The sequence below is a fragment of the Cuculus canorus genome, chromosome 24, assembly GCF_017976375.1.
Source record: "Cuculus canorus isolate bCucCan1 chromosome 24, bCucCan1.pri, whole genome shotgun sequence".
Taxonomy (NCBI): domain Eukaryota; kingdom Metazoa; phylum Chordata; class Aves; order Cuculiformes; family Cuculidae; genus Cuculus; species Cuculus canorus.
In genome coordinates, this window is record NC_071424.1 from 6,231,108 (window position 1) to 6,257,597 (window position 26,490).

At 48.2% G+C, this 26,490-nt stretch overlaps 2 protein-coding genes across 11 annotated transcripts in view; one reads left to right on the forward strand and one right to left on the reverse strand.

Annotated features, from left to right (window-relative positions):
• Nucleotides 1-1,195: 1,195 nt before the first annotated feature.
• Nucleotides 1,196-17,225, reverse strand: DRAM2 (DNA damage regulated autophagy modulator 2). Of its 8 annotated transcripts, XM_054087396.1 has the most exons (12): nucleotides 17,169-17,225; nucleotides 15,994-16,059; nucleotides 12,348-12,444; nucleotides 11,744-11,868; nucleotides 10,304-10,418; nucleotides 9,842-9,999; nucleotides 9,091-9,158; nucleotides 8,111-8,250; nucleotides 7,067-7,244; nucleotides 4,268-4,350; nucleotides 1,893-1,985; nucleotides 1,196-1,537 (listed from the first exon to the last, which is right to left on the reverse strand). In XM_054087396.1, exons 6-12 carry the CDS (start codon nucleotides 9,970-9,972, stop codon nucleotides 1,430-1,432), a joined length of 801 nt encoding a protein of 266 aa, XP_053943371.1. In that variant the 5' UTR covers nucleotides 9,973-9,999; nucleotides 10,304-10,418; nucleotides 11,744-11,868; nucleotides 12,348-12,444; nucleotides 15,994-16,059; nucleotides 17,169-17,225; the 3' UTR covers nucleotides 1,196-1,429. The 8 variants fall into 8 exon arrangements, with proteins under 8 accessions (XP_053943371.1, XP_053943368.1, XP_053943372.1 ...); XM_054087393.1 differs by lacking the exon at nucleotides 11,744-11,868; XM_054087397.1 differs by lacking the exons at nucleotides 15,994-16,059; nucleotides 17,169-17,225 and adding an exon at nucleotides 15,859-15,919.
• A 248-nt stretch (nucleotides 17,226-17,473) lies between these two features.
• The window catches only part of CEPT1 (choline/ethanolamine phosphotransferase 1), a 33,061-nt gene continuing 24,044 nt past the window's right edge, over nucleotides 17,474-26,490 (forward strand). For 2 of the 3 annotated variants that reach the window (XM_054087481.1, XM_009560597.2), the window contains exons 1-3: nucleotides 19,793-20,193; nucleotides 24,158-24,305; nucleotides 25,264-25,405. In XM_054087481.1, the coding sequence (XP_053943456.1) occupies nucleotides 19,855-20,193; nucleotides 24,158-24,305; nucleotides 25,264-25,405 (629 nt within the window). In that variant the 5' untranslated portion in view covers nucleotides 19,793-19,854. Of the gene's footprint in view, nucleotides 17,612-19,792; nucleotides 20,194-24,157; nucleotides 24,306-25,263; nucleotides 25,406-26,490 lie in introns of those variants that run through there. The other variant, XM_054087480.1, reaches the window with a different exon arrangement.

A 26,490-nucleotide genomic window follows, 5' to 3' on the forward strand; every position in this document is an offset into this window, starting at 1 on the left:
GGAGAAAGAAGTTGCCTAGGGCAGCTGCTGGGATTTCCAGGAGGCCTCCAGCTTAAATCCCTCTCCTGATCCTTTATCTGCCCCTCCACGGGAGGGAAACTGCCAGCATGAAGCTTAAGAAGCTGTAGGGCTGAGCAATGATTTAAGGAGGAGGCCAAACTGTTCCTGGTGAACAGGACTTCGAGGCAGCTGTTGGTAATGTGCTCTGTAGGTCTGTGTGCAAAGATCAAATGGCTCAGCTCTGCTTTGATAGAACTGGAGCAGATGTGGATTTGGAAGGCTTTTGGCTCTGTCTGGACATGACTGCTGTGTGTGGGATGTGGTCCCTGTGGGGATAAACACCATGGGATAACCACCATGGCACACAGCTGGAGCATCTGGCCCTGAGAGCCTCGTGGATCTCAGCCTCTGAGCATCTTGGGCAGCACGATCCAGTGGGAGGTGTCCCTGCCCATAGAAGGAGGTTGGAACTGGATGGTCTTTTAACCCAAACCATTCTATGACTCTCTGAAGCACCCTGAGGGGCTGCAGGATCAGGTCAGGGCTGGCAGCACCATGGGACAGCTTTGGGAAGCAGCCATGTGGATGAGCAGCTGGCCCTGGGGCTGGAGATTGTCTTGGGGAGCACTGGGACATCGAGGCTACAGGGACGTGTTTCAGTTAGTGCTTCCCCTCAAGTGAGTACGATATGGGCTGTGTACACTGGCTCCTCTGGGACTTGTGCAGCAGCGACACTGCACGAGGGCTTTTAGATCAGTCTTGCTCGAACAACTGCCAGGAAGAGGGTGGGAAAGAAGAAATTCAGAGTAAAGCGATCTGGCCTTGCAGCAGCCTGCACCGATTCTTGCTGCTGCTCCTTGTGACTCCTCTCCAGCAGCAAATGCACGGCTCCCACAAGAGGGGCTGCCCAAGCCCTCAGCTGTCTCCTGTCCTCTGGAGGAAGCTCGGGTGGAAAGAGGGATTTCCTTGTGGGTTGCTCAAAGGATGAGGGGGCTTTGGGGTCCTTCCACCCTGGCACAGTGTGCAGGGCTGCCCACCGAGAGAGCTGCAGGCGTGGAAGGATGAGGCTGGAGCCCAGCTTGAGCCTGGGGGCTCTGTGTATCCAAAAGGACTTGGCCTGAGGAATGCTGGAAAGAGGAGGTCAGGGGGCTGAGGGAGGTAACTGGGTGGGGTGGAAGTGATGAGGAGACACAACCCTTCAACAACCTTCATTTAATTCATCTGTGACATTGGCACGTGCAGAAATGTTCCAGACCTGTTTACAATACTGATAGCACTTGCATTGCTGTGGGGTTAATAGCAAAGCCCTCTCTGTCAAGTTTGATACAATCACTTCATAGTCTTTATATATAAAATAAATGCTTAGAAATATAAATGTATTGCTATTAAATTCCTGAGTTATGCTAAGAATGTATTCTCTTTCCCTTCATTAGATGCTCCCTGCTATCAGCAGTGCCTGCTCCTCACTCCCCCCGCTCTGCGGCGTGTTGTACAGGGTTCGTCCGTGCAAGCTGACAACTGCACGCAGCGAGATTTTCTATAGAGGGAAAAGGAAAGAAAAGCTAAGTTAGCAGGTGTGTCACTGCCGCAGCACAGGCAGCTTGAAGAGGCAGATTAAACGTCAAAACGCAGATTGGCTCCAGATCTGTAAGCCTGGCTCCCAAGCTGTTCACCTGGACTGACTCCTGTGTTTGCAATCCTAGAGCAAACATCCCCTGCGCTCTGGACAATCTCACGAGGCAGAGGGCTGTGTTAACACGGCAGGGTCAGTCCTGCCAGGTTGTGCTGTTCATGCTTCACACCTTCAGCCTCAATGACTGATGAGGTACAGCAGCCACTCCGGCTCATTAGGGCTGAGCGAAGCAGAGCACTGACTCTTAACTTCATTTTACCTGGAAGTCACGGATATAGGTGAAGAAAAAGCTGAGGAAGGAGAACGCCAGTGACCACTCTGAGATGGTGCTGATGATGTGAGCTGTGTAGCCCTGTGAGAGGGGAAAAAAAAACTGTGAGAAACTCCTTTTGAATCTCCAGTGGCACAAAGCAAGCTTGCACATACAGCACCTCCCACCCAAAACCATTCCCTTTCATAGAATCATAGAATCACCAGGTCGGAAAGGACCCACTGGATCATCGAGTCCAACCATTCCTAACACTCCTTAAACCATGTCCCTCAGCACTTCATCCACCCGTTCCTTAAACACCTCCAGGGAAGGCGACTCGACCACCTCCCTGGGCAGCTGTTCCAGTGCCCGATGACTCTTACTGTGAAGAATTTTTTCCTGATATCCAACCTGAACTTCCCCTGGCGGAGCTTCAGGCCATTCCCTCTTGTCCTGTCCCCTGTCACTTGGGAGAAGAGCCCAGCTCCCTCCTCTCCACAACCTCCTTTCAGGTAGTTGTAGAGAGCAATGTGGTCTCCCCTCAGCCTCCTCTTCTCAAGGCTCTCTCAGCCGCTCCTCGTCAGTCTTGTTCTCCAGCCCCTCACCAGCTTCGTTGCTCTTCTCTGGACACGCTCTAGAGCCTCAACATCCTTCTTGTGGTGAGGGGCCCAGAACTGAACACAGGATTTGAGGTGTGGTCTCATCAGTGCCGAGTACAGAGGGAGAATAACCTCCCTGGACCTGCTGGTCACACCAGTTGCTCTTTGGAGAGCAACATTTCTTAGCATATCTGGAGTCTCTAAAAATGAAGTATTGAAGAGGGAGAATGACTAGGAAAATGCCTGCTGCATACAGCTGGGGTGACCCCACTGGGAATTTAATGCCTACCTGCAAAACCTGGGGCTCAGTGAAGAGCTTGGCACAACTAACAGCAAAGCCTCCTTACAAAAGTAAGGTTTGAGGCCCCCCTCTGGATGTAAGCAGACTTCCGAGAGCCTCCTTATGCTTTAAATAAAGGGAGGAGTAGGAAAAGCCCTCAAACTCAGCCTGGATAATGTCTCCTCTAGTAAGTGCCCACACCCCAGCAGAGCCTGGAGAGGATGGGGAGGGCCAGGGAGGCAGGCAGAGCTGTAAGACTTACACACCCTTTCTCTATGACATTTGGGATCCTTCAATGTCCATTGTCTCCCTGACAGCATTACTGGCTGGATCCTTTGGTGCTGTTTTCCTCCCGAATCACTCAACACTCATCCGGCAGCAGCCAGGAACTTGGCTTTGTTGGAACCAGCTGGCACCTGAGCTGCATCACCAAGAGTGGCCACGTAAAGGTGAGAGGGAAGCACCGACCACACAGACTGGACGGGCTGCCAGCCCGACACTTGGTTGAGGCACTGCAATTACTGCCCATGAGCGATTAGTTTAAAATAACACTTTAAACAACTGTTTGAGCAGCAAGTGGCTGCACACTGGCTCAACTGGTAATCACAGAATCACACAGAATCACAGAATCACAAGGTTGGAAAGGACCCATTGGATCATCGAGTCCAACCATTCCTAACACTCCCTAAACCATGTCCCTAAGCACTTCATCCACCCGTTCCTTAAACACCTCCAGGGAAGGCGACTCGACCACCTCCCTGGGCAGCTGTTCCAGTGCCCAATGACTCTTACTGTGAAGAATTTTTTTCTGATATCCAACCTGAACTTCCCCTGGCGGAGCTTCAGGCTGTTCCCTCTTGTCCTGTCCCCTGTCACTGGGGAGAAGAGCCCAGCTCCCTCCTCTCCACAACCTCCTTTCAGGTAGTTGTAGAGAGCAATGTGGTCTCCCCTCAGCCTCCTCTTCTCAAGGCTCTCTCAGCCGCTCCTCGTCAGTCTTGTTCTCCAGCCCCTCACCAGCTTTGTTGCTCTTCTCTGGACACGCTCCAGAGCCTCAACATCCTTCTTGTGGTGAGGGGCCCAGAACTGAACACAGTATTCAAGGTGCGGTCTCACCAGTGCTGAGTACAGAGGGAGAATCCCCTCCCTGGACCTGCTGGTGACCCCATTTCTGATACAAGCCAAGATGCCATTGGCCTTCTTGGCCACCTGGGCCACCGCTGGCTCATGTTCAGTCGGCTGTCAACCATAATAGTTGACATAATAATAGAGGAGCATAATAGTCACTTATGCTCCTCCATCCCAAGTGTGTGCACATGACTGACACTTGGTGGCACTCGGGGACATGGTTTAGCAGGCATGGTGGTGTTGGGGTGGCACTTGGACTGGATGAGCTTGGAAGTCTTTTCAAACCTTAATGATTCCACAATTCTGTGGCTGCTGTCAGATGCATTTGTCACTGTGCACGTCGCTGGGGTTTGATCTGTGTTCTCTGTTCAAGCACTTACCTTTTCCTGTGGGTTCCAGTGCAACTTCTGCACCAGATTCATTCCGTACAAGCCGCTGTATAAGACAACTGAGGAAACAAACACTGTAAAGTAATACGTTAAGGAAGATTCAAGATCAAGAATGAGCAACTTGGAAATTTCACACTCGGCTCTGTATTGCATTGAGTTGAGGCTGTAAGGAGATCCTTGTGGGTTTGCCACAAGTTCTCCCCAGCAGAATGAACAGCGATGGTGACATAGATTGCATCACACGCAGGTTGTTCCAGTTGACCAGTTACTGTCACATGAAAAGGTTCGTTCTAATCTGAGTGGATTCTCTTCATTCTCTGTATGCTGCATCTTGTACCTCTGCCACCAAAGAGAGCATTCCGGGTGAAAAAAGCATTTGGACTGTGATCGAATGTGAACACTCAACAGCTTGAATTTTGTTTCAGTGGTATTTTTTGGGCTCACAGTGCCTGGACCTCTTTCTCTGATTGCTTTTCAACATCCCAGCCACCTTGACCTCTTGCTGTGTGGGTTCCAGGCTGGAACACTGCATCATTTGCAGCGCACAGGGCTATTGGCTGTTTTGTTCCCCTCTTGGCTCCCTCAGGGATTGATAACTGCTTTGGTGCAGCAGCTGAGGAAAAACCCCTCGTGGCAATGACTCCTCCTTTGATTAGAGACCATGGCTCTTCCTGGAGTGATTGAGATATTGCTTTTTCAACATCCTGCAGAAGGAACATCCACTTCATCAGTGCTACTGCCCTTATAAATGAAACCGGGAGCTTTAAGTTATAAAAGACCTGATTTTCCCAGGATTAAAATATTAACTTCTTTAATCATAAATAAGATTAAACATCAAGAGCCTCCTGATGCGAAAGGTTAATTTTGGTGGTGAACAAGGCTGAACTTACTGGCACAAATATGTTTGTGAAAATCCAGACTTCCAAAAGGATGTGAGTGCTCCAAGCACCAAAAGTAACTGATCTGAGTGGGAGATACCCAGTTCTCTGCTAATTAAGTGTACAGTGTTAGTAGCTGTTACTTAACCTGACCGAGTTACTACTGCAATGGAAAGAATTTAATCATCATGGTACAAAAATAACTGGCTGCCATCCTCCCCTCATTACAGAATGGGTAATTAAACGCTTTGCTCTTTCTGTATTGGCAATTCTGTTTCACTCCAGTGGAGGATCAACAGCCACTCTGGTTTCTTTCTGTCCTTCAGTACCAGTTAACAACCATTTCACCCATGGCCACGGACCTCGGCCTTTCCCTTATTGCATTACGAGATGTTAATAATTAAGAAAATGCCCTGACATTTCCCTTTCCCTCCCCTTCCACACAGATGTGTGTGTGTATGTGTCAGTATTTCTGCAGCTGTCTTTATTTCTCTCCGAATCGTGTTAGACCACGCTGGCTTAATCTCTCTACATTTGGGTTTTATGGGGTTTTGGCATCTGTAAAAGGTTCCTAACAGGCAGCAGATTTTGTTGTTCCATTTTAGTTTTCCCCAATTCCATTTGGCTCCTAGCTGTCCTAAGCTGACAATCTGGTTCTTTGCTAGCATCAACATTTCTGACAGGGCTGGGAATTCTCTCCATCTCAGATGAACTCTGTGTTCCGTCTCGAGCCTCTGCAGCAGGGAAGGGTCCTTCTCGCTGCTTTATAGACAACCAGGCTGTGCCACAGCTATCGCTTCTTGTCTGACTGGTATGGACCGCATCAATGCAGCAGCAGGAGCGGGAGCTCAGCAAGATGCTCTATCATTGGAAATAGGGCGTATGGTTTAGTGTTGGTTTTGGCTGCCAGCCTGGAAATAAGTGGATTTAGTGGGGATTAAATTGGTGGCCTTGATTCAGCTGCAGAAGGGACTTAAGCAATGATTTTTGCACTTGCCCTTGAAATGTAAATTCGAAAGCTTTAGTGTTGCAGTCCTGTTTGACACAAAACTGAGTTAAGTTTTCAAATTACAAAGTCCAGGTTGATTAGGGTGAGCAGAGGAACAGCTGGAGTTCCTTTTCTCGATGACTAAATGACTCTGGGCAGGAAAAAGGCCCCTCTTTCTGGAAGGGTTTGCCCATATCTCTGTAAAACCCATGGCTGCTCCCAGCACTTGGAATCCAAAGTTAAGGGAGATGACGGATTCCAGAGCTGAGAGGTGGCTGTAGGGAATTCTGGTCGGAATGGCTTGCCTTTTGAACTGTAGGAGGGGCAGGGGAGGAGAGCAGAAGGCAAATGTCTCTTCTGACGCAGCCTTGGCATTACGCCCTGGCAAACACCAGCACTTCAGAGCAGCTCCAGGAGCAGCTGGCACAGCGCAGCCCCGATTCAGTGATGTTTTCTCTTGTGCTGTGTCTGTACTTCTCTTTCAGTTGTATCCTAACTATAAAACTTGCTGCACCATTCCTATCAGCGAGGAACAGACGCTTCTATCTCTTATCTGCCCATCTCTTAAGTGCACTTCCCTTTCTCCCTGTCCTTCACAATCTACAATCAGAGTCTCTGCGCCCTCATATTTTGTTGTGTCCAGTCTCTGGTGTGCAGAAAGAAAGGAGAAAGGGGGGCAACCATTCCTCTTACCTTTCTTTTTCTAATTAGCCAGTGAGTCACTACTGGTTCCCATTTTCCTAAAGCTCCCAGGTTGCAACATGGAGTAAGAATGGATAGCCCGACACAAGCTCTACATGTGAGGATGACAGGTCTTCTGTGGCACAGCCCTTCACGCTGGTGAGTTAAATTAATGTAAATGCAAATGCTGTCACTCCTGACAGCTGTTTGGATTTGTGGTGACTCTGCACAGCAAAAGGATACTGCTTACAATGCTGGAACAACACCAGAGGAACACGGTCAGGCGGATCCAGAAGATGTCTTTGCTGTGAAGTTCTGGCTGCATCAGGTAGGACAGGACAGTCTGAACCAGCAGATAAATGGCCCCGACTCCGAACGTCAGGCAGGCTCCAACCACGTGTATGTAGTACAGAATGCATTTCTAGAGAAAGAAAGCAATGCTCTTACAGAACTTGGTTTCATTTTAAACTCTGAGAACAACTTTCTCCTGTACACCTTTGGCACTCTACTCAACTACTTTCCCGCATCCCAGGCTAAGCAGTTCTGGAACATGCCAGCACTTCAGAGGTTTGTCTTGGAAGACCCATATGGATGTAGCTGGAAGCCAGCACCTGGCAGCCCTCTGTACTGCTGCTTTTGTGAAGTTCTTGTGGCTGTTACAGGTCACAGCTCTCTCTTAATTACGGAATTTGTAAGACTTGTTCTCATCAGCCGCAATGGACAGCAACATAGAAACGGGATGAAGGGATCCCTGCAGCCGGGCAGGTATTGAGAGTGACATCAGGCTATTTACTGAGCACTGCTATCCCTGGAATTGGTACTCCTATGACAGAGAATGCAATACAGGATAAACATAACACAGCTCTAGTCCCTAAACTGGGACTAAAAATAAGGTGTAGTGCTTCTCTGAATTACTCTAGTCTGAATAAGCCTCATTTGTCAAATCACTATCTTTGAATACTCAGAGGGACTGAGGTTGAACAAAGCAGTAATACTTCTTATCTTAATAAACACTATAGGAGAATCAACTATCAAATAATAAAAATCATCAAAACTATCAATAATTCCAAGAAAAACAACCCAACTTAAATTCATAGCCTGAAAAATCATGTTGCGTTCAGTCCATTTGTCTCATCCCTGGTAAAGCACAGAACCCAATGAACAGAAACTAAGAATTGTTTAAAAATAAATCCCCATTTTAAAAGTAAATCCCCATTTTATCAGATGTCTCCGTAACCAAACAAACACAACTGGGCAGCTTCAGGGCATCATGAGCAAAGCACAAACCTGGAAATTTGCAATAATGCAGAGTCCAAAGCAGCTCATCAATCCGAGCGTAAGGGCAATCTTATTCAGCTTGATGATCTTGGGTTTTTCTGGATTCAAAGCATAAACTTGTTTATAGCGGACATACATGGTAGCCATACCTGTTAACAAAGAACCCATTTGCAATCAGATTTTCAGCTGACGAGTAGTCTGTCCTTCTGTAATCAGGAAGATGTCGAGTGATAGGGGCCACTATTTAAAATACCAGAACTGTCTGATCGGACACTGGCATGGAAGTCAAACTGAAATAACAGCGTAAACAAGTGAACTTACTAGATCTTTCTGATCTCTTTCACCCAAAAGACATAGTGGGCTGTTTTTCCCTTCTGTAATCGCAGCACAAGTAAAGTGACTGCCTTGAATTCACATTCCTGTTTCTCTTACTCGCCTGGTGGGGCTTTTTTAAACACATTTTTGGCCTTCTGAGATCTGCAACAGTCGTGCTGGCTTTGTGGATAAAACTGCCATGCACTTTTCTCTGAAAAGGAGGTTGTAGAAAGGTGGGTGCTGGGCTCTTCTCCCAAGTGACAGGCGACAGGACAAGGGGGAACAGCCTCAACTTGCACCAGGGCAGGTTCAGATTGGACATCAGGAAAAAGGTCTTCCCCAAAAGGGTTCTCGGGCACTGGCAGAGGCTGCGCAGGGAGGTGGTGGAGTCCCCATCCCTGGAGGGATTTAAAATACGGGTGGATGAGGTGCTCAGGGATCTGGTTTAATAGTAGACAGCTACAGTTGGACTTGGTGATCTCAAAGGTCTTTTCCAACCAAGTGATTCTTTGATTCTATGAATTGCTTAAGATAATTAAGATTGATTGCTTAGAATTTGGTTGTTTACTGAGAATTATGGGCTGTCTAATGATCTGAAAAAGGAAATAAAGTTCTTTAAAACTGCACACTCCAGAATCGCCTGAGGTTCGCCAAGGACAGCTTTCTATACTCACCCAAGAAGGCTGAAATATTTAACATGATCCCAAATAAGCATCTTTCAGGAGGTATTGTCCCTGTATCACTGGAAGAGATAAACAGGGTGATATGTATTTAGCTATACTAAAAATACTTGCAACACAACTTTACTTATTTCAGTATACAAAGGAACCATAAGAAACAGATTTGTACAACCCCCACCAATGTGTTTCACCGCATTTCTTGTTACTGTGTTGGGTTTAGAGCTGTAAAAATAAGCCTGATAAAACCATGCTATCCTTAGAACAAGGAATGACGTACTTGGTAGAACTATTCCTTTTTTATTGATCTTGGTTCCACAAAAGGTAAACAGAGTAATAAAGCTGCGGAAGTGAAGAACCTGGAAAACTGAAAGATCAAACTAAGGTCATAGGTACAGCCTTGGTGCAATGCAGGTGAGAGAACAGGTCGCAGAACAGATTTACTGGTGCAACCACACCCCGTAAGAGCAAGACACTTTACTTTGAACAGAGGTGTAGAGATGCACTTCCAGTTTTCCTGTTCATCATCACTTTAGCGATACGATCACACAGCCAGAGCTTAAAGGTTAGACTTTTGCATAAAACCAGACAGCTTTAGAGTCACACACAAATAACCAGCTGGGAACTTTGGAGCTGGTAAGGAAGAACTGTTGCTTGGAGTTTGGAGTTGGGGAACAGTTCACAGGAGCAAGAGGCCAATTCCATACCATGGTACGGTTCGCGGGGCAGCTGTGTGAACGCTACTGACCTGATGTACGGCACCAAGGGGTCGACGTGGTGTAGGACGATTGCAGTGATGTAGGAAAACACAAAAGATGCCGCTGACCAAACCACCAAAGCCGCAGGCAAGAAAGAGAGGCCTTGCTGAAACCACCACATTTCAGTGCTGACTTCTAACTCCAAACACTGTGAGGAACCAAATACAAAGGTTTGCTAAGATTTTTCAAAGGTTTTGCTTTTCCTGAGGCAATTGCCTCAGATGTAGCAATTTGATATTGCTCTCAGCCATCCTGCAAACCCATTTTACTTCACGGCACAGAAGCAATCACACATCAGCAGAAACAACATCTGGAAATGGCAATGCTGAAATTCTTAGAAGATAGTGAGAAAAGAGACCAATAGTGTCTCTTACTACGTGTCTCAGCATTTGTTGCTGCCAGAATTAGGTCAGGTGGGTCACTGTGAATAATAGACTCTATTTTCTTCTTACCTTTGTGTCATAACACCAGGTCAGAATTAGTGCAGCTGACTGAAAGCGTGTCCCAGCAGTGACAGCTTAACTGACAGTGGCTGTTGTGGAGCTTCCAACTTCAATTAACAATCAACTGGGTGACATGGAGGAGATGACAACGAATTACTTTACTATCTGCACTCATTTACTACCTGTCATGCTGTGTGACTCAACATCTGTTACAAACATCCCTTAAATATGCTCACAGGTACCTCTGAGCAATAGCTGACTCCTACGAGCCACAGCCGTCAAACTCAAGGGCTCCTCTTGCCTGGTGGCAGTAAGCAGCTACCACGTTTTAACAGGTGGGAGGAATAGGCTCACTCTGTGCTCAGCTCCCCACGTGCCTGACAGCAAATCCTCGCCTCTACCTCAGCTCTCTAAGAGCAATTATGTGCAGCTCTGTCACCCTGGTGAGCTCCCGCAGAAAGAACCGTGACTCCTCTCCACTCTTGATGCCAGAGAAGTAGTTTTCTACTGGCTTCAAATAAAAAGCTGAGCAGTGCTGATTTCAGAATCTCAGGATGGCTGAGGTGGAAAGGAACCTTAGGAAGTCCTCTTGTCCAGCCTCCTGCTAGAGCAGGACCACTCAGAGCCAGGTGTGCTGTGTGGCTTTTGGATACAACTAAAGATGGAGATCTACAGCCTCTCTGGGCAGCCCACACCAGTGCTCCGTCAGCCTCACACTGAAAGGATGCTTCCTGATGTTCAGAGGGAACCTCCCATGTTTTGGTTTACACCCAGTGCCCCTTGTACTGGCACTGGCTTCATCCTCTTTGCAGCCTCCCTGCAGGTATCAGCACACTGCTGGGATCCCCCCTGAGCTATGGCATTTTGTGCCATTTTACGGATGCCACCCCCTTACACTGGTGAGAAGAGCACAGAAAGTGTCTGAGCACAGATGAAACTGGAGACTGTAAACGGAATATGAGCCAGGAAAATAGTGAAGAGGAAATAATAAAGAACACAGATTCAAGGGCATCCAGGCAAAGATCGAACAGCACGTGAGAAAATCAAAATAACGCTGAGGCAAAATAGAGAGGAGTGCAGTGCTGAGAGGCTTCAGGAGGTGGGCACCACCTAGAGTGTGAGATAGAAAGAAAGGAAAAAGAGAAAAGGAGGAAAGAGATAGGAAGCACCAAGACTAGAGAGGAGGAAAAAAGATGTTGAACCAAAAGCGGGTGAATCCTGCAAGAGCCCAGAGCTGACCAGCTCCCCTGTGTCTCCCTTAGGAGGCCTCAGCACTTCGCTGATGTGCGTTTACTGCAGCCAACAGGCATTTGATCCAGACAGACCTTTGTCACTCCACGGTACAGCTTTCTGCTAACCCTCGCCAGCAGCATGCGTGTCAAGGAGCACTTGTGGAAAGCCAGGTCGATAGATTCACCACATGATGCGTAATGAGAACCACTCACTTACCAGAAACCAGCCACTGCCCTGTGTCTGTGCTGCCTTCCAGCCTAGAACATTATCGGCTCAAGTAAGAACAAAGGAGCTCTGGTGTGCTTCTGGGAGGTAACCAAAGCCAACTCTGACTGACAACCCTTGAAAAGAATGTGCAATCAGATCCCTGTACAATTACAGGTTCAGCTGCTCCTAAGGAAGACGCTGGGTAGCAGGCAGAGCTGTCTAATAGAAGATGGAGTGAGTAAGAACAGAACGATAGAATTAACGTTGCTCCCTTACCCTTAAGCTTTCATTTTTAAGCTAAGTATAACACTTGCCCTCTAATGTTGACTTTCATTTTAAGACTGTAATGCAGTAAAAATAGTAGTGAACATGCCTCCACAGTCCCGTCTCTTGTATGGGTAAACTAGGAATTTGTTTGAGAGAGGAACGCACATTTCACATTGTGTTCTCTGTTCGAGATATATTACCTGCCTGGGCCTGTAATTCAAAACTTCCAGCAGTCAGTCTGGCACTTAGATTGTATTTTGCCTTTAGCATTCAAATGTTAACAGCGCTCTAGCTTAATTTCTAAGCTCTGGATGAAAACAAACGAACCAACCAATATGCCACATACCTGAGGACATGGGGCGTCAAAAGGAGCATTGCCTCATGGGGAATCCAAAGGCATCTTCCTGGTGAAGCTCCACATCCACCTCATTTTCTTTCTAAACCTTTGAGATACAAAGGAAAATAATCAAGATGTGAGGTACTTCTATAGCTCTTACTCTACAGAATTTACTCTCCTATTAGTCATTGCTGCTGACTGGACCTTGGATCTGCTGGCCCGACGCAACGTGTTTTTCCTGTGTTCCAAGTGGTTTGAGTGAAGGATGTGCATGGCAGGATGGTAGAAAGGCAGAAAAACAGGTGCTTTGAGACTTTTTGATGTACAGGAGTTGTCTACACAAAGATTTGACTTGAAATGAGATGTTTTCAAGAACAAAAATAGAATGCAACTGTTTTGGATTGGCATCCCAACATGATACTGGTGCTACGCTAAATATGTGGTAGGATAGGTGCTGAAGTAGCCTGAATATGAACAGACACTCTACAAAGCCTGTCTTCTCTTTTGTATCAGCACCTGCCATTTCCATTTCTCCTGCCATGCTGGAGAACCTGTCAGAAAGAAGACATTGTGCTGCCTCACCACCAGCTCTGCAATGTTTGGGTGTGGTGAGAGGAAGTGCTGGGGTCCTGCTGCCACATGGGTGCAGGCAAGGTCGGTAAAACAGAACAGCTTTATTCCCCTACTGGACATTGCTCTTGTCCCATAATAAATGTGTGCATGCAGGCAGCTCAGCAGCACCACCAGCAGAAGAGCCCTCAACCCATCCAAGACTGGGCATCTTTGCTACCTGTGCCGTTGCTTCACCTGGAGCAAAGGCATGGGCACACATTGTGCTCGTTTCCATGCGGTCAGGCATTAAGAACAGTGTGGAAGCTTCAGTCGCAACCTGAGAGCTCTGGTAGGCACAACTTCTTCCTTGACAATAGCTGCGGGCTGGTACATCCCAACAGCATGGGGATGAGAGCTCTGCCAGACAACTGCGCCTCTGGCCCTCTGACTTCCACAGACATAAACCCTGGCAAAATCCTGTTACACTCACAACGGTTTTGTAATGTTTTCCCCACTAATCCTCTTCTTTAGCTCTGTCAAGATCTTCTCTGACTTCATAGAATCATGGAATGGTTTGGGTTGGAAGGGACCTCAAAGCCCATCCAATTCCAGCCCCTGCCATGGGCAGGGACACCTCCCACTGGATCAGGGGCTCCAAGCCCCATCCAACCTGGCCTGGAACCCCTCCAGGGATGGGGCAGCCACCACTGCTCTGGGCACCCTGGGCCAGGGCCTCCCCACCCTCGTTGTGAAGAATTTATTCGTAATCTCTAATCTAAATCTTCCCCCCTCCAATAAAAAGACATTCCCCCTCATCCCATCACTCCATGCCCTTGTTCCAAATCCAGCCCCAACTTTCCTGGAGCTCCTTTCAGTACTGGAAGCTGCTCTAAGGTCTCCCCGGAGCCTTCTCTTCTCCAGGCTGAACAACCCCACTCTTCCAGCCTGTCCTCCTAGCAGAGGACAATTCTTAGCACCTGCCTTCATCTTCCTTCCTGTTTAAAGCTTTCCTGCTGTTCCACAGGCAAACTACACACATCAAACACAGGTTTGTCCCCTGCAAAGCATTCTGTGTGTTTATGACCCCTCTACTTGTGCTCGTCCCAACTCCAGGCTGCTGCAGATTCCCCAAGTCACAGCCCGCTCCCGCGGCTCACACAGCGTCTGGGCAAGCACAGGCGTGTAACGAGGCATCGCAGATCCCTTTGAGGCAGGAAGGAATTGCCTCACAATTTGCCAGCTGGAAGTTCCCGAAATAAATTAACACGTCATCCTGTCTTACTGTTTGCAACAGTGCTCAACCTCATTTTTTCGTAAGGCCCTTTGCCAACCGATGATCTAATGGCCATGTCCAGCCTCGCTTTCCAACAGCACCACGATTTTCTTAAGCATTTATCCTGATCTCTAGGCACTTCCCTCTCCTAAGGGTTTTTTAAGCTGCAGATTGAGAAGCTAGATCTTTTCTGCGATAGCCCTTATCAAATCAACATCAAGACCAAGTCCAGGAAGCATTTCAAAAGCAAAGAGGACTTTAACCACCCCTGAGGGCTTTCCATAAAGGCAGGAAGTACATATTCTGTACCCGTTGAGCGTGGGGAATTGAAACCGCAAGTGAAAATGAAAGGTGGCCAAGACCACTAATGGCAGAAAGTTAACATTATCTAGAATGGCAACGCTGAAAAGATAACTCAAAAGGATGTGTGGAAAAGGGAAATGTCTAAATTAATGCTGATACCCTGAGTATCAACCTGCCTTTTGCCTGCCCTTCCAGCAAGACATGCAGAGACAAAGCTGTGCTGAGCAATCCTCCTTTTTCCTTCCAAAACACTCCAGCAGATACTGTACTGAAGAAAGAAAGACAAAGCAATTGTCCACGTGCACTCCTAAGTGAACACAAAGGTTGGATAGAGGTGAGTCAGGAAGGGATTGACCGACCACTTGTGCTTCTAAGAGAATGTGAAGGGTGAGTCAGGAAGGGATTGACCGTGTTCATCTGCACAACTCCCTGATAACAAGGGTTAGAGGTTGCCAATCCTCAAAGGACTGGAAGTAAGAAAGAAGGAGATGTGTCACCTTTGCTGTTGTCCCTGCAGGATAATGACAGATGACTCTTTTTGAGTGTTTTCACGATGTGTTTTTGAGTGTTTTGGAGAACAAGTCTTATGAGGAGGGGCTGAGAGAGCTGGGGTTCTTGGCATCTTGGCTTGTATCAGAAATGGGGTCACCAGCAGGTCCAGGGAGGTTATTCTCCCTCTGTACTCAGCACTGGTGAGACCGCACCTCGAATACTGTGTTCAGTTCTGGACCCCTCACCACAAGAAGGATGTTGAGGCTCTGGAGTGTGTCCAGAGAAGAGCAACAAAGCTGGTGAGGGGCTGGAGAACGTCTGACGAGGAGCGGCTGAGAGAGCCTTGAGAAGAGGAGGCTGAGGGGAGACCTTATTACTCTCTACAACTACCTGAAAGGAGGTTGTGGAGAGGAGGGAGCTGGGCTCTTCTCCCCAGTGACAGGGGACAGGACAAGGGGGAATGGTCTGAAGCTCTGCCAGGGGAGGTTCAGGTTGGATATCAGAAAAAAAATCTTCACGGAAAGAGTCAATGGGCACTGGAACAGCTGCCCAGGGAGGGGGTGGAGTCGCCTTCCCTGGAGGTGTTTAAGGAACGGGTGGATGAAGTGCTGAGGGACATGGTTTAAGGAGTGTTAGGAATGGTTGGACTCGATGATCCAGTGGGTCCTTTCCAACCTGGTGATTCTATGATTCTATATGATATAGGCATCAAAAAGTTGCTATTATATCATTTCGATATGGGGGTCAGCTTCTCAAGGGTTGAGGTGAGGATCTTTATGCCCTTGCTAACCCAGCTGGGGAAAGAGCAGGACGGCACAGTGCCATACTAAACAGAGCGAGGCAGAGGATACCGCCACAGGAGGATGTTCCAACACCTGTTTTACAAACCCCAGTACCCACCTGTCGCCCCAGCTGACTGTGGAGCTCCATGTCCGGGGTGAATGGATGCTACCTGTCAGCCTGACCTATCTAACCAGAGAAAAGCAGCTAAAAGTATGTGAGTAGTCAAAGCAGAGCACGGAGACGGGTTCCTACCTTCCAACTGGGGAACTGAAGCCACAGCAAGGTCACCAAGAGGGACTGGAGGTGCCCAGGGAACCTCTGGGAGAGAGGGAAAAGGGCCCAGGATGGAGGGAAAGTTTAGGAGAGCAGCTGGGCAGGAAGGATGAGGAGATGGAGTGTGGAAAGGGGGGCCTGAGGGCAGAGGGGAGAAAGCATAGAAAGGCTTGATGGGGTCCCAGGGCCGCAGGGACACTGGGAGTACCGGGGCCCACAGGGAACAGTGGTTGGGAGCAGTGTGGCAGCAGGGAGAGGGCTGGGGTGGCGAGGGCTGAGGGGGGGATACAAGGGGTGACAGGAGGTCTGTTAGGGGCAGGACTGGGTCACCCAAGGTGATGGGTGTCTGTTAGGGGTGGGAGGAGGGACACCCGAGGTAACGGGGGTCTCTCAGGGTGCTGGGGCTCCCAGGGTGGCCACTGCGTCAGTAGGAGCCGTCGGTCAGGGCTGACAGGGGGTCACGAAGGGAGAGACAGAGATGACAGAGGGGTGTCCTGAGGGGGGGGAGAGTATGGGACAGAGGGTAACAGGGAGCTCAGAGGGCACTCAGAGGGGGACGGGGGTGACACAAGGGGACAAGAGGGACAACAGTGGATGACAGGGAGTCCAGAGGTCACTGAGGGAGTGATGGGGGGGTGACACAAGGTGACGGGGGGGGGGGGGGTGTGTGTGACAGGAGGCAGACAGAGGATGACAGGGAGTCCAGAGGGCACTTAGGGGGTGATGGGGGATGACAGGAGGTGACACAAGTTGATGAGAGGGATGACAGGGGATGACGGGGAGACCAGAGGTGACTGAGGGGGTGATGGGGGGGTGACACAAGGTGACGGGGGGTGACAAGAAGAGGACAGGGGATGACAGGGAGTCCAGAGGGCACTTAGGTGGTGATGGGGGGGTGACACAAGCTGACGGCGAGGGGGACAAGGGGTGACAGGGTGGAACACGGGGTGACACGGGGTGACAGGGGGAGGAAATAGGGCGTGGCAAGGAGGCTGGAAGGCACTGAGGGGGGTGACACGGGGTGATGGGGGTGAGGGGGAGTCCGTAGGGCACAGAGGGGGCGATGGGGAGATGACACGGGAAGATACAGGCGGAGGGGGGCAGTGAGGGGCGAGCAGCCCGTGCTAGTGGGAACCCCCGACCTCCCCCTTTACCTCTGCCGCTCCCGCGCCGTCCCCGCTCCCTCCGCCCTCCCTTAGCCCCGCCCACACCGAGTCCAAGGTCGTTAGCCCCGCCCCTCCGTGCCCCGCCCCACCATAAGCCCCGCATAACACCCCCCAGCCCCGCCCTGCTGCCACCTCCTCCCCGCCCCGCCCTGCTGCCACCTCCTCCTCGCCCCGCCCCCGCAGCACTCTCCCCGCCCCGCCCCCGCAGCACTCTCCTCGCCCCCAGCTCCACCCCCGCCCTCCCTCCTCCACACTCCCGCCCGCCCCGCCCCTCCTCACTCGCCCCTCGGCCACCGCCCTCTTTGCCCAATCGCCCACTTCGCCCCGCCCCTTAGCTCCGCCCCAAAGCCCTCCTCCTCCCGCCCTCTCCCGCCTCCTTTGCGGCCGTCGCAAAAGGGGCGTAAAGCGTTGCCCGGTGTGGGGAGGTTGAGGTAAATGCCGGGCGGGAGGCGAGGGTCGGGGCGGTTTCTTGGCTCCGCAGGGGTGGGACGGGGCCCTGGGGCCTCGGGCTCCGGCCGGGGGCCTCGTGGCTTGTGGGGGGCCCTCTCTGCCCTGCCCGGTGCCGGGCCCGGTGAAGGCCCGCGGGAGCCGGGCGGGCGGGGTTGTTTGTTCTGGAGCCACCTCTGCTGTGAGGCCAAGCTGAGAGAGATTGTGTTGTTCAGCCTGGAGAAGAGAAGACTCTGTGAGCAGCTTCCAGAGACTAAGCTGTGAGACTTAGAGCAGCTTCCAGAACTGAGAAGGACTCCAGGAAAGCTGGGGAGGGGCTTTTTACAAGGGCATGGAGTGACAGGAACAAGAGGGAATGGCTTTAAATTGGAGGAGGGAAGATTTAGATTAGACGTTAGGAAGAAATTCTTCACGCTGAGGGTGGGAAGGCCCTGGCCCAGGTTGCCCAAAGACGTGGTGGCTGCCCCATCCCTGGAGGTGTTCAAGGCCAGGTTGGGTGGGGCTTGGAGCAGCCGTATCCAGTGGGAGGTGTCCCTGCCCATGGCAGGGGCTGGAACTGGATGGGCTTTGATGCCCTTTCCAACCCAGTTTGTGATTCTGTGAGGTGGTCTCTGGTTGTTTTCTGTCCTTGCAGCAGCAGCCCAGTGTAGGAGAGGAAATGTGTATTGCTTTCTGTTTTGGAACTGGTTTTCTGGTCATCCAGGACAACGCCCACAGGGACCTTCTAGGTGACTCAGTCTGATCTGATACATGAGCAGGTGTGAGTCTGCCTGTCCTGGACTTATCAAGGCCCTGTTTGCTTACGTTCTCCTCGCCTCCCATTGACAGGACTCTTTGAGGCTGGCCTTTCTCTGTCAGGAGTTGCCTTAATTCAGCTGTGAAGAGTGGAAATGAGAGCGCTTGCTGTTGTGCCAGTAGTGACCTTTGATTTGTGTAATTTGTCTCCATGGCTGGTCTGTGCGTTGCTGATGGCTTTGGAAAGAGCTGTCATGTCCCCTTCTCAGGCTTCAATGCTGGACTTTACAGCCAGCAATTTTTCTCTTTTACCTGTCTCTTTTAGATAAATACTAAACTTTTCTCTTTGGTCCTCTTTCTCTACTGTTTTCTCCCATTGTTTGTATGGAGAGCTGCGTGTTCCTGGTCACCTGCCTTCCTGGGACGTCATGAGGGTCCCTGTTTGCACAGGAAATGCTGTTCCTGAAGTTTTCTTTTTTTGACTGCCTCATGCTGGTCTCTGTAGGCTGTCTCTGACCAGCTATAGTTCTCTGGTTCCTATGTGTTTCTTGCTTATCTTAAAAGTTGAATAGGCAGTGAGCTTTCACCTGAAATTTGGAGAAGAAAAAAGCCATGGTGAAACTAAAATAAGGAACAACGATCTGAAAAAACAGTGCTTATAACTGCCTTTATATAGTTGTTCAGCCTCACCAAAGAGCAAAGCTGCTGCAAACCATTTCAACTAAAACTGCTACAAGTACAGAGAAACCATTGCTGTTGTCAGTTGACAGCTGAAGTGGTGTGGTGTGTTGAGAACAGCCGACTCTCTTACAGGAGAGATGTGAGGGCCCTGACTGTGCCTCAGTCTGTGACATCAGCCAGCGGCATAGTGTCAGATTCTGCTGCTGCTGAGGTTCAGGCTGGTGACTGCAGGCAGGATCTTTGCTTCATTCGGCAGCAAAGAAAGTAAACAAGTGCAACCTAGCAGTTTCTAACTGCATTGGGGACAGTCTTTCCCTCAACAATTCTTCAAGTATAGAATCTTGGAATGGTTTGAGTTAGAAAGGACCTCAAAGCCCATCCAGTTCCATCCCCTACCACAGGCAGGGACACCTCCCACTGGATCAGGGTGCTCAAAGCCCCATCCAACTTGGCCTTGAACACCTCCAGGGATGGGGCAGCTACGACTTCCCTGGGCAACCTGTTCTTTCCTAAGGGAGGCCTTGGGCAGCCTGATCTAATGGAATGTCCCTGCCCATGGCAGGGGGTTGGAATTAAATGATCTTTAAGGTACCTTCCGACCCAAACTCTTCTATGATTCTATGAAATCTTATAAAATCTTCTTGGTTTGCTGATGGCAAATGAAATGCTCATGAGAGCAGTTCCTAGAAACTTATTAAATTCTCAGTTGTCTTTGCACCTTCATTGTGTCTCATCCCTTTATGTTGCAGGATCTTATGGTTCTCCATTAACAGCTGCTACCTGCCACGCAAATCCTGAGGCAGCCCAATCCATGAGTGGGCATCGGAACATAAAGAGGCGATGTGGGGAGTCGTACTTGGAATCCCCCGTGGGCTGCGGCCACGGTCCTGCTGCTGGATGCATGTTAAGCAAACTGGTTCAGTTGCCTACACCACCCTTATCAAAGCACCAGCTGAAACGGTTAGAAGAACACAAATACCAGAGTGCTGGACGGTCCCTGCTTGAACCCATGATGCAAGGTTACTGGGAATGGTTAGTTGGAAGAGTTCCTGCCTGGATTGCTCCAAATCTGATCACCATAATTGGACTATTAATAAATATATTTACAACTCTACTGTTAGTTTATTACTGCCCCACAGCTACAGAACAGGTAAGTTATGAACTCTGACAATCTTTGTTTGTGTTTACTGTCTCCTGATAGCAGCAGGCACCATTTTCTGGTGGGTTCTTGTCTTGGGAGAACAGTTTCTTATTGGTCAGTTTTCGTACATTTAAGCTGACCTCTATGAATATTTGTAATGTGGTATCTCTGTGTGAGCATCTGCATGCGAAAAAGGGCACGTGTGGATGCTGGGGGTCAGCATGCTGCTTGCTGAGTGAAACGGCAGTTCCTCTGACCAGTGTGCACTGTATGAAATGGGGTCCAGTGCCAAAATAACTGTTCGGTTGCAGCTGCGAAGGACCTGCTGCATGAAAGCTGCAGCCCTGTGAGGCTTGGGTGCATGTGCAGACAGTTAAACGGATTCACAGCTGCCATGCGTGGCACATGGAGTTTTGCCTGTTTACTTTCTTTGCTGGTACCTGGGTTAGTCACCTTCAGCTTTCTGATCGAGTTGCCACATGACAAGAGGTACAAGGTGACTCGCTTGGCAGCGAGCTGGCTCTGCCCACGAGCCCAGCTAGGGTTGCAACACAGTGAGGAACTCTAGCTCAGACCAGGGGCTGAGCTCCAAAGTGGTGTGGCCTGAGAGATCCGGCCGGCCACTTCCTCTGTGGTTGTGTGACTAAACCCAGCTTACTGTGATAAAGGAACACCTTCCTTCATCTGCCACGGGCCCTGGCAGCTCCGATCAGGCCCTCCATACAGTCTATGATGAGCTGTGGGAACACAAAGATGTGCTCCTGAGCAACTCTGCTGTGCGAAGGCTGGATCAAAGTCAGTGGTTTTATTTTTTGTTCTGAATGCACTAAAAGCTCCTGACCTGTCCTCTGGAGAACTGTCTTAACTGCCTGTAATTTGTGGTTTCAGGGAATGAAAGACTTTACAAGGCATTTCAAGTTACCAGTTTCAAAGACTCCTCTCTCACTGCAGTTGCCTCGTAAGGCACTTGCAAGACTTTCATTTTAGTGCACTAGAAAAGTTTTGTCACTTCAATGTTGAATCCTAAAAGCTGTTCATATCTGTGTGCACTTAGAAACGGAATAATTTGGTGCACAGAATGTGTTACATGCCAAACAGCTGGATAGTCTTTTGTAAGTCCTTGCTTTTAATGTATCTGAGCTCCTTCATAACCAAGTCTGCCAGCTGATGGTAGAATGCTTCATAGTCAAGTGGCCTCTCTTTGTTTTTACCCAGACTAAAAAATCCCGGTGGGATGGTACATTCCATGCTCTGCGTCCATGTCTACATCAGACATAACAAAGGGATGTTTGCCTCCTGTAGAGTTCTGTTAGAATAGATGATTTCCCAATAACTGGTAGAGTTCGACAGGTATAAGATGAAAAGTGAGAATTAGCAGTGAAGACTCGGAGCAGCTCCTTCCTTTTTCAGGTGGTGGCATTGTTGTGTGGCTTGGTTTTCACTTGCTCCCCTAGTAGCTTTACATGGAGACCAGGACTGAGAAATCCAATTTGATAGAGAGACTTCAACCCATCTCTGTTTTGGCAACTTAGTAGCTGGTGTAGGCCACTGAACCAGAGCATAATTTAACATTTAGAGTACGGTTGTGCTTTGGTGGGTCATTAAACTTCTGAAGAACATGCTAAGATAGACTTGGGGTGTCAGAAAGCTGTGCTGTTCATTGTCCTTTGCTGTGTTCAAATGCTGTTTCATGTTTAACGATGTGAGAGTTACTTTGTGCTAGGGAATGAGGTTGCTGTACAGTTCAGCTGAAGAATAGCTTTCTGCTGCTGTAGCTTTCAGCCTGCTCTGATTTACCATGTGGCACCGCAGCCCCGTGTGCTGGCATGGCAGGAAGAGTGGTGTCTCCCGCGTGGTGGAGCTGTGAGCTTGTGCTACTTGAGTATCGGGCAGCTGTCTGGGAAGAAAATGGGGCTTTGAAATTCCAGAAACAGAAGTTTTTCTGAAAGCACCATTCCTTTCAGATGTAAATTGTCTCTTCTGTGTAGCTCAGTCTTAGTTCCACTTTTTCCAAAAGCAACTTGTCTCTCCCTGCTGAGGAAAGGTGTAGCCAGGGGAACACAGCTACCACTTGCAAGCTTCAGGGGCAGCCAAAAGAACATGACATACAAATGATCCTGCTGCTGGCCCAGTTGTGGGAACCCAAGCTGGCAAAGCACTGGGCAATGGAAGGGTACCCGGCTATTTGTGGTTTTAAAGAAGGGAAGAAGATTTGGATAAGAGAAGGAGCTGTGAAATCTTATGAAGATACAAATAACATGTGAACATTTTTCTACAGGCAAGGTGCGGAGGGGCTCTTTGCCAGGGACTGCAGGGACAGGACAAAGGGGAAGGATTTTCAACTGGAAGAGGGGAGCTAGAGATGAGATCTTAGGAAGACATGTTTTCCTGAGGCACTGGCTCAGGTTGCCCAGAGCTGTGGTGGCTGCCCCATCCCTGGAGGTGTTCAAGGCCAGGTTGGATGGCGCTTTGAGCCCCTGATCCAGTGGGAGATGAGTGTCCCTGCCTGTGGGAGGAGTTGGAACTGGACGGGCTTTGAGGTCTCTTCCTGCCCAAACCATTCCATGGTTCTATGTTTAAATGGAAACCCTGCACTGGTGGTGAAAAGAGCATTTCAGAAGGAAGAGCTAGCAGCCTGGTTGGTTGGTTTGTTTGTTTTTAAAGTTTACATGGAATAATTGCATGGCCCTAAAGTGAACTTAAACATTGCATATAAATCTATAATGAGAAATAGAAATTCAATTGTGGCATCCAAGCCTTGTGGAAGCCATTTAGATGTGGCACCATGCTGTTAGGTGACTAATTTCCCCCTTGCCTCTCTTCTCCTGCTGGTTGGTACAGACACGATGCTAAAAGCAGAGCATGATGCCAGCTCTTGGGGCAGAAGGAACTGATTTAGTCAAATGCAGTTGAAAGAACAATGCAAGCTGTAGAAGGAAATCTATTTAATACATAGTTGATGGACAACAAATGAGTCATGGCTGTGTAGACCAAAAGGTGCTTGGAGGGGCCAGTCGGCTTGATTGAGCTACTGAGCTGTACTGGGCCTTTATTGGCATGGTCTGTAAAACAGTGCTGCTTGTAAATGCTTGCTTTATAGTGTGTTGAATACAAAGCTTGCAAAATACCCAATAATACCTGTTTTATGGTTGTGTAAACTGTGACAGTAATGGGAACCCCCTGGCTTTTGTGGTCACAGTGGGTTTATGTTTCAAATACTGAAAAAAGCTTGAATTGCAGTCTTTGGTCTAGCAGGGACTCGGTATTGTTTGTGTTTCTGTAGAAATAAAATTGCTATGCAGGACATGAATATGAAGGGTTATTAACAGAGATTTGGCAAAGCTGCTGTTACTCAGTAACAGAAAAACTGGTTGGTGGTGGAGCTTTCCAGGTCTTGGAAAACGTAATAACCAAATGTGCACTGTGGAAGCGTGGGCACTTTGGGGTGTGACAGTTCCCCAGTGCTGCTGTAGGCCAGCAGTGCCCTGTGCTCAGCAGGGATTCAGTACGTGCCGCCTCACTGGGGGCTGTGCAGACGAGCTCAGGGTTTGTGACACAGTGGCACAGTTTGGGGACTAAAAATTTTCTGGTTTCTTAATTGCTTGGACAACTTACACATGCCCCTCCAGAAGAGAGAAGCAAGAGAGGAGGTTGATCGCGTAGCGCTGAGAGAGTACTGAGGCGATACTGAATCTTTTTCAGAGGTGCAGTGGAGCTTCCTGCTGTACAAGCTGTGCTGTACCTGTCAATCTGGACTGGTAGTTCTGTCGCTGCTTTAGTTAAACTTAATGTTGGTGACCCCCAATGGCTGTCCCTGCAGGACCAGCAACTGGGCTACTACAGGGTCTGTGCATGTGGTGAGGAATGTGCACAAATGAAAAAACACTGTGATATAGTGTAAGGGTTCAACTGAAGGCTTTTTGTTTTCAAGTTTAAAGAAATCTTTTACTGTCATTGCCTGTTTCTCTCTCAGGCACCTCCCTGGGCGTACATTGCTTGTGCATGTGGCCTTTTCATCTACCAATCTCTGGATGCCATAGATGGAAAACAAGCAAGAAGGACAAATAGCAGTACGCCATTAGGAGAGCTTTTTGATCACGGCTGTGATTCACTTTCCACAGGTATTGTCATTTTTAATTGAAGTATGAGGGTTAAATGACTCTATTTCAGGGATCAAGTCTGGAACACAAGAAAGTGTTTCTGTGCTGAAGAAGATGACAACTGATATTGCTGAATGTGTAGCTTTTCAGTCAGCTTTCTTTCCATAGACAGTACCCTTGATCAACTGTGTGTCTTCTCCTGTATTACGCTGACAAAAAATTAAACATTTGGCTAATTTGATCTGACCCAGCAAGGTCTGTCTGCTTTATCAGTCATGGGTCTAAAAAATGATCTGTAAGAAATCGTCAGGAGATGCTTCTGTATTATCTTAGATTGAATCTCTACAGAACAATCGCAAGACAGATAGGAAGCCTAAACACTAGGACAGCAGAAGTCCAAGTTCCTAGGTAGATCAAGATCACTGAAGCAGCCTGAAGTTTAATCCTGTTGCAAAGGAGTGATCAGGTGCTTTTGGTTACTTAAATTCTAAAGCTCTCATGTTTTTAAGTTTTTAGGAATGTTTTGATAAAGTCACGTATTTAAAGGTGAAGGAAGCAGAAATCTTGAATGACAGACCTTGGATTTTCTTAACAGCATAATAAAAATTCAGAAAATGGGGAAAAATGATGTCTGGTTAAACTTGTATACATGAGGACCCTGGACCTCCCGCTATGGGCTGCAACTGCATAAATCACTCCACTCTTTTGCTGTCTGGTACCATTAAGTACAATAAAAATGTAGGAGACTAAGAAGCCCTCAATACTGGGGACTTCTGATAATGGATATGAATTTAAATATTCATTTTCCAGTCTGTACTTTTTAAGATGGATTGTTAATCTCTTATGTCTGTGAAATAAAACACATCAGGATGCCTTCTCAATATCTCTTCTTCTCTGGATCCCTTTTAGATGTTTTGGGTAAGGATTGTCACACATACACACTTCATCTTTTTACTATGTGACTGATTTTCTTCTGCAGTCTTTGTGGTTTTGGGAACTTGTGTTGCTGTGCAGCTGGGAACGAACCCTGACTGGATGTTCTTTTGTTGTTTTGCTGGAACGTTCATGTTTTACTGCGCGCATTGGCAGACTTACGTCTCTGGAACGTTGCGATTTGGCATGTAAGTACCTTGGCTGAAATAAAATTGAAAGTTAGGCTGCTTTCCTGTCTAGTTGCACATTACGTGATTTTAGTTCAGAACCTTAGAGCAGTATGAAATTGTTTGTACTCGTATGTTTGTACTTAGCGCTTGTGGCAGCCGTTACCTGTGGGATCTGCAATTAATATTGAAACTTTATTTTAGCTTGTTTTAGGAGGGGTAAAATATCCTTTTGTCATATTAATAAATTAGGAATTTATGATATGATTTGAACCTAAATAAGTAAGAGGAAGTACCTGGTATTCCATTGCCAGGAACAGATGCTGTTGTCAGATGGTGGCAGTCTGGCTTCAGCATTCAGTTAACTCTTTATCTGGCTTGCCTTGTGATGGTGGGTAGCTGATCTTTGCTATTCACTGTAACACTTAAAATATAGTGTAATAATTGATGTTATGCCTACAATTTAAAGTTCTGAGTCCCTTTTAGTTAATATAGGCCCTGATTCTGTCAATACTAGGATTAAAATCACAATGCCAAGAACGTTGACACCTAAAGTCCTGTTTGCTGCTTGGTGAGGGCAGGTGGGGATCGGAGCACGAGGACCGGTGAGCTGTGGGATTCAGCAGCCTTTGTGTGGAAATGAGTATTTGTTCTGTTTGTCCATACATAGATCTTGCGGTCTTGCATTCTAACAAATCTATTTCAAGTAAATATACTACGGAATGGTTTTCTGGAAACCTCTGAAATTTATCCTTAGTTTATGGGATTTTGAATATACTGTTTATTAACAGTCTGTTATTGTTGTGTAGATATTCAGGTACTGCTAAAACAGTGCAATTCTGGACCTCTTGTCTGTAACAGCTTTTATTGACAGAATACTAATGCAAATTCTCTTGAGAAACTGCTGTTTCTGCTCAAATACGTAAGACAACAAAGCGGTTTTCAATGTCTTTTGGAGGAAGAAAACTAGTCTCCTATTCTAATCCTGACCACACCAAAGCAGATGGAATTGTTTGTCCATTCTCATGAGACTTAGATCTTTACAATAATGGGTCTGTCTCAAATCTTATACTGTTTTAGGCTTCTTGCTTTTGTGCTGTACTGCA

Coding starts and splice junctions, on each gene's coding strand:
- DRAM2 (XM_054087398.1), bottom strand. CDS start 9,972: ATGTGGTGGTTTCAGCAAGGCCTCTCTTTCTTGCCTGCGGCTTTGGTG. Junction 9,159..9,841: donor CCCTTGGTGCCGTACATCAG/GTCAGTAGCGTT, acceptor TATCTCTTCCAG/TGATACAGGGACAATACCTC. Junction 8,251..9,090: donor AAATATTTCAGCCTTCTTGG/GTGAGTATAGAA, acceptor CTTTGTTAACAG/GTATGGCTACCATGTATGTC.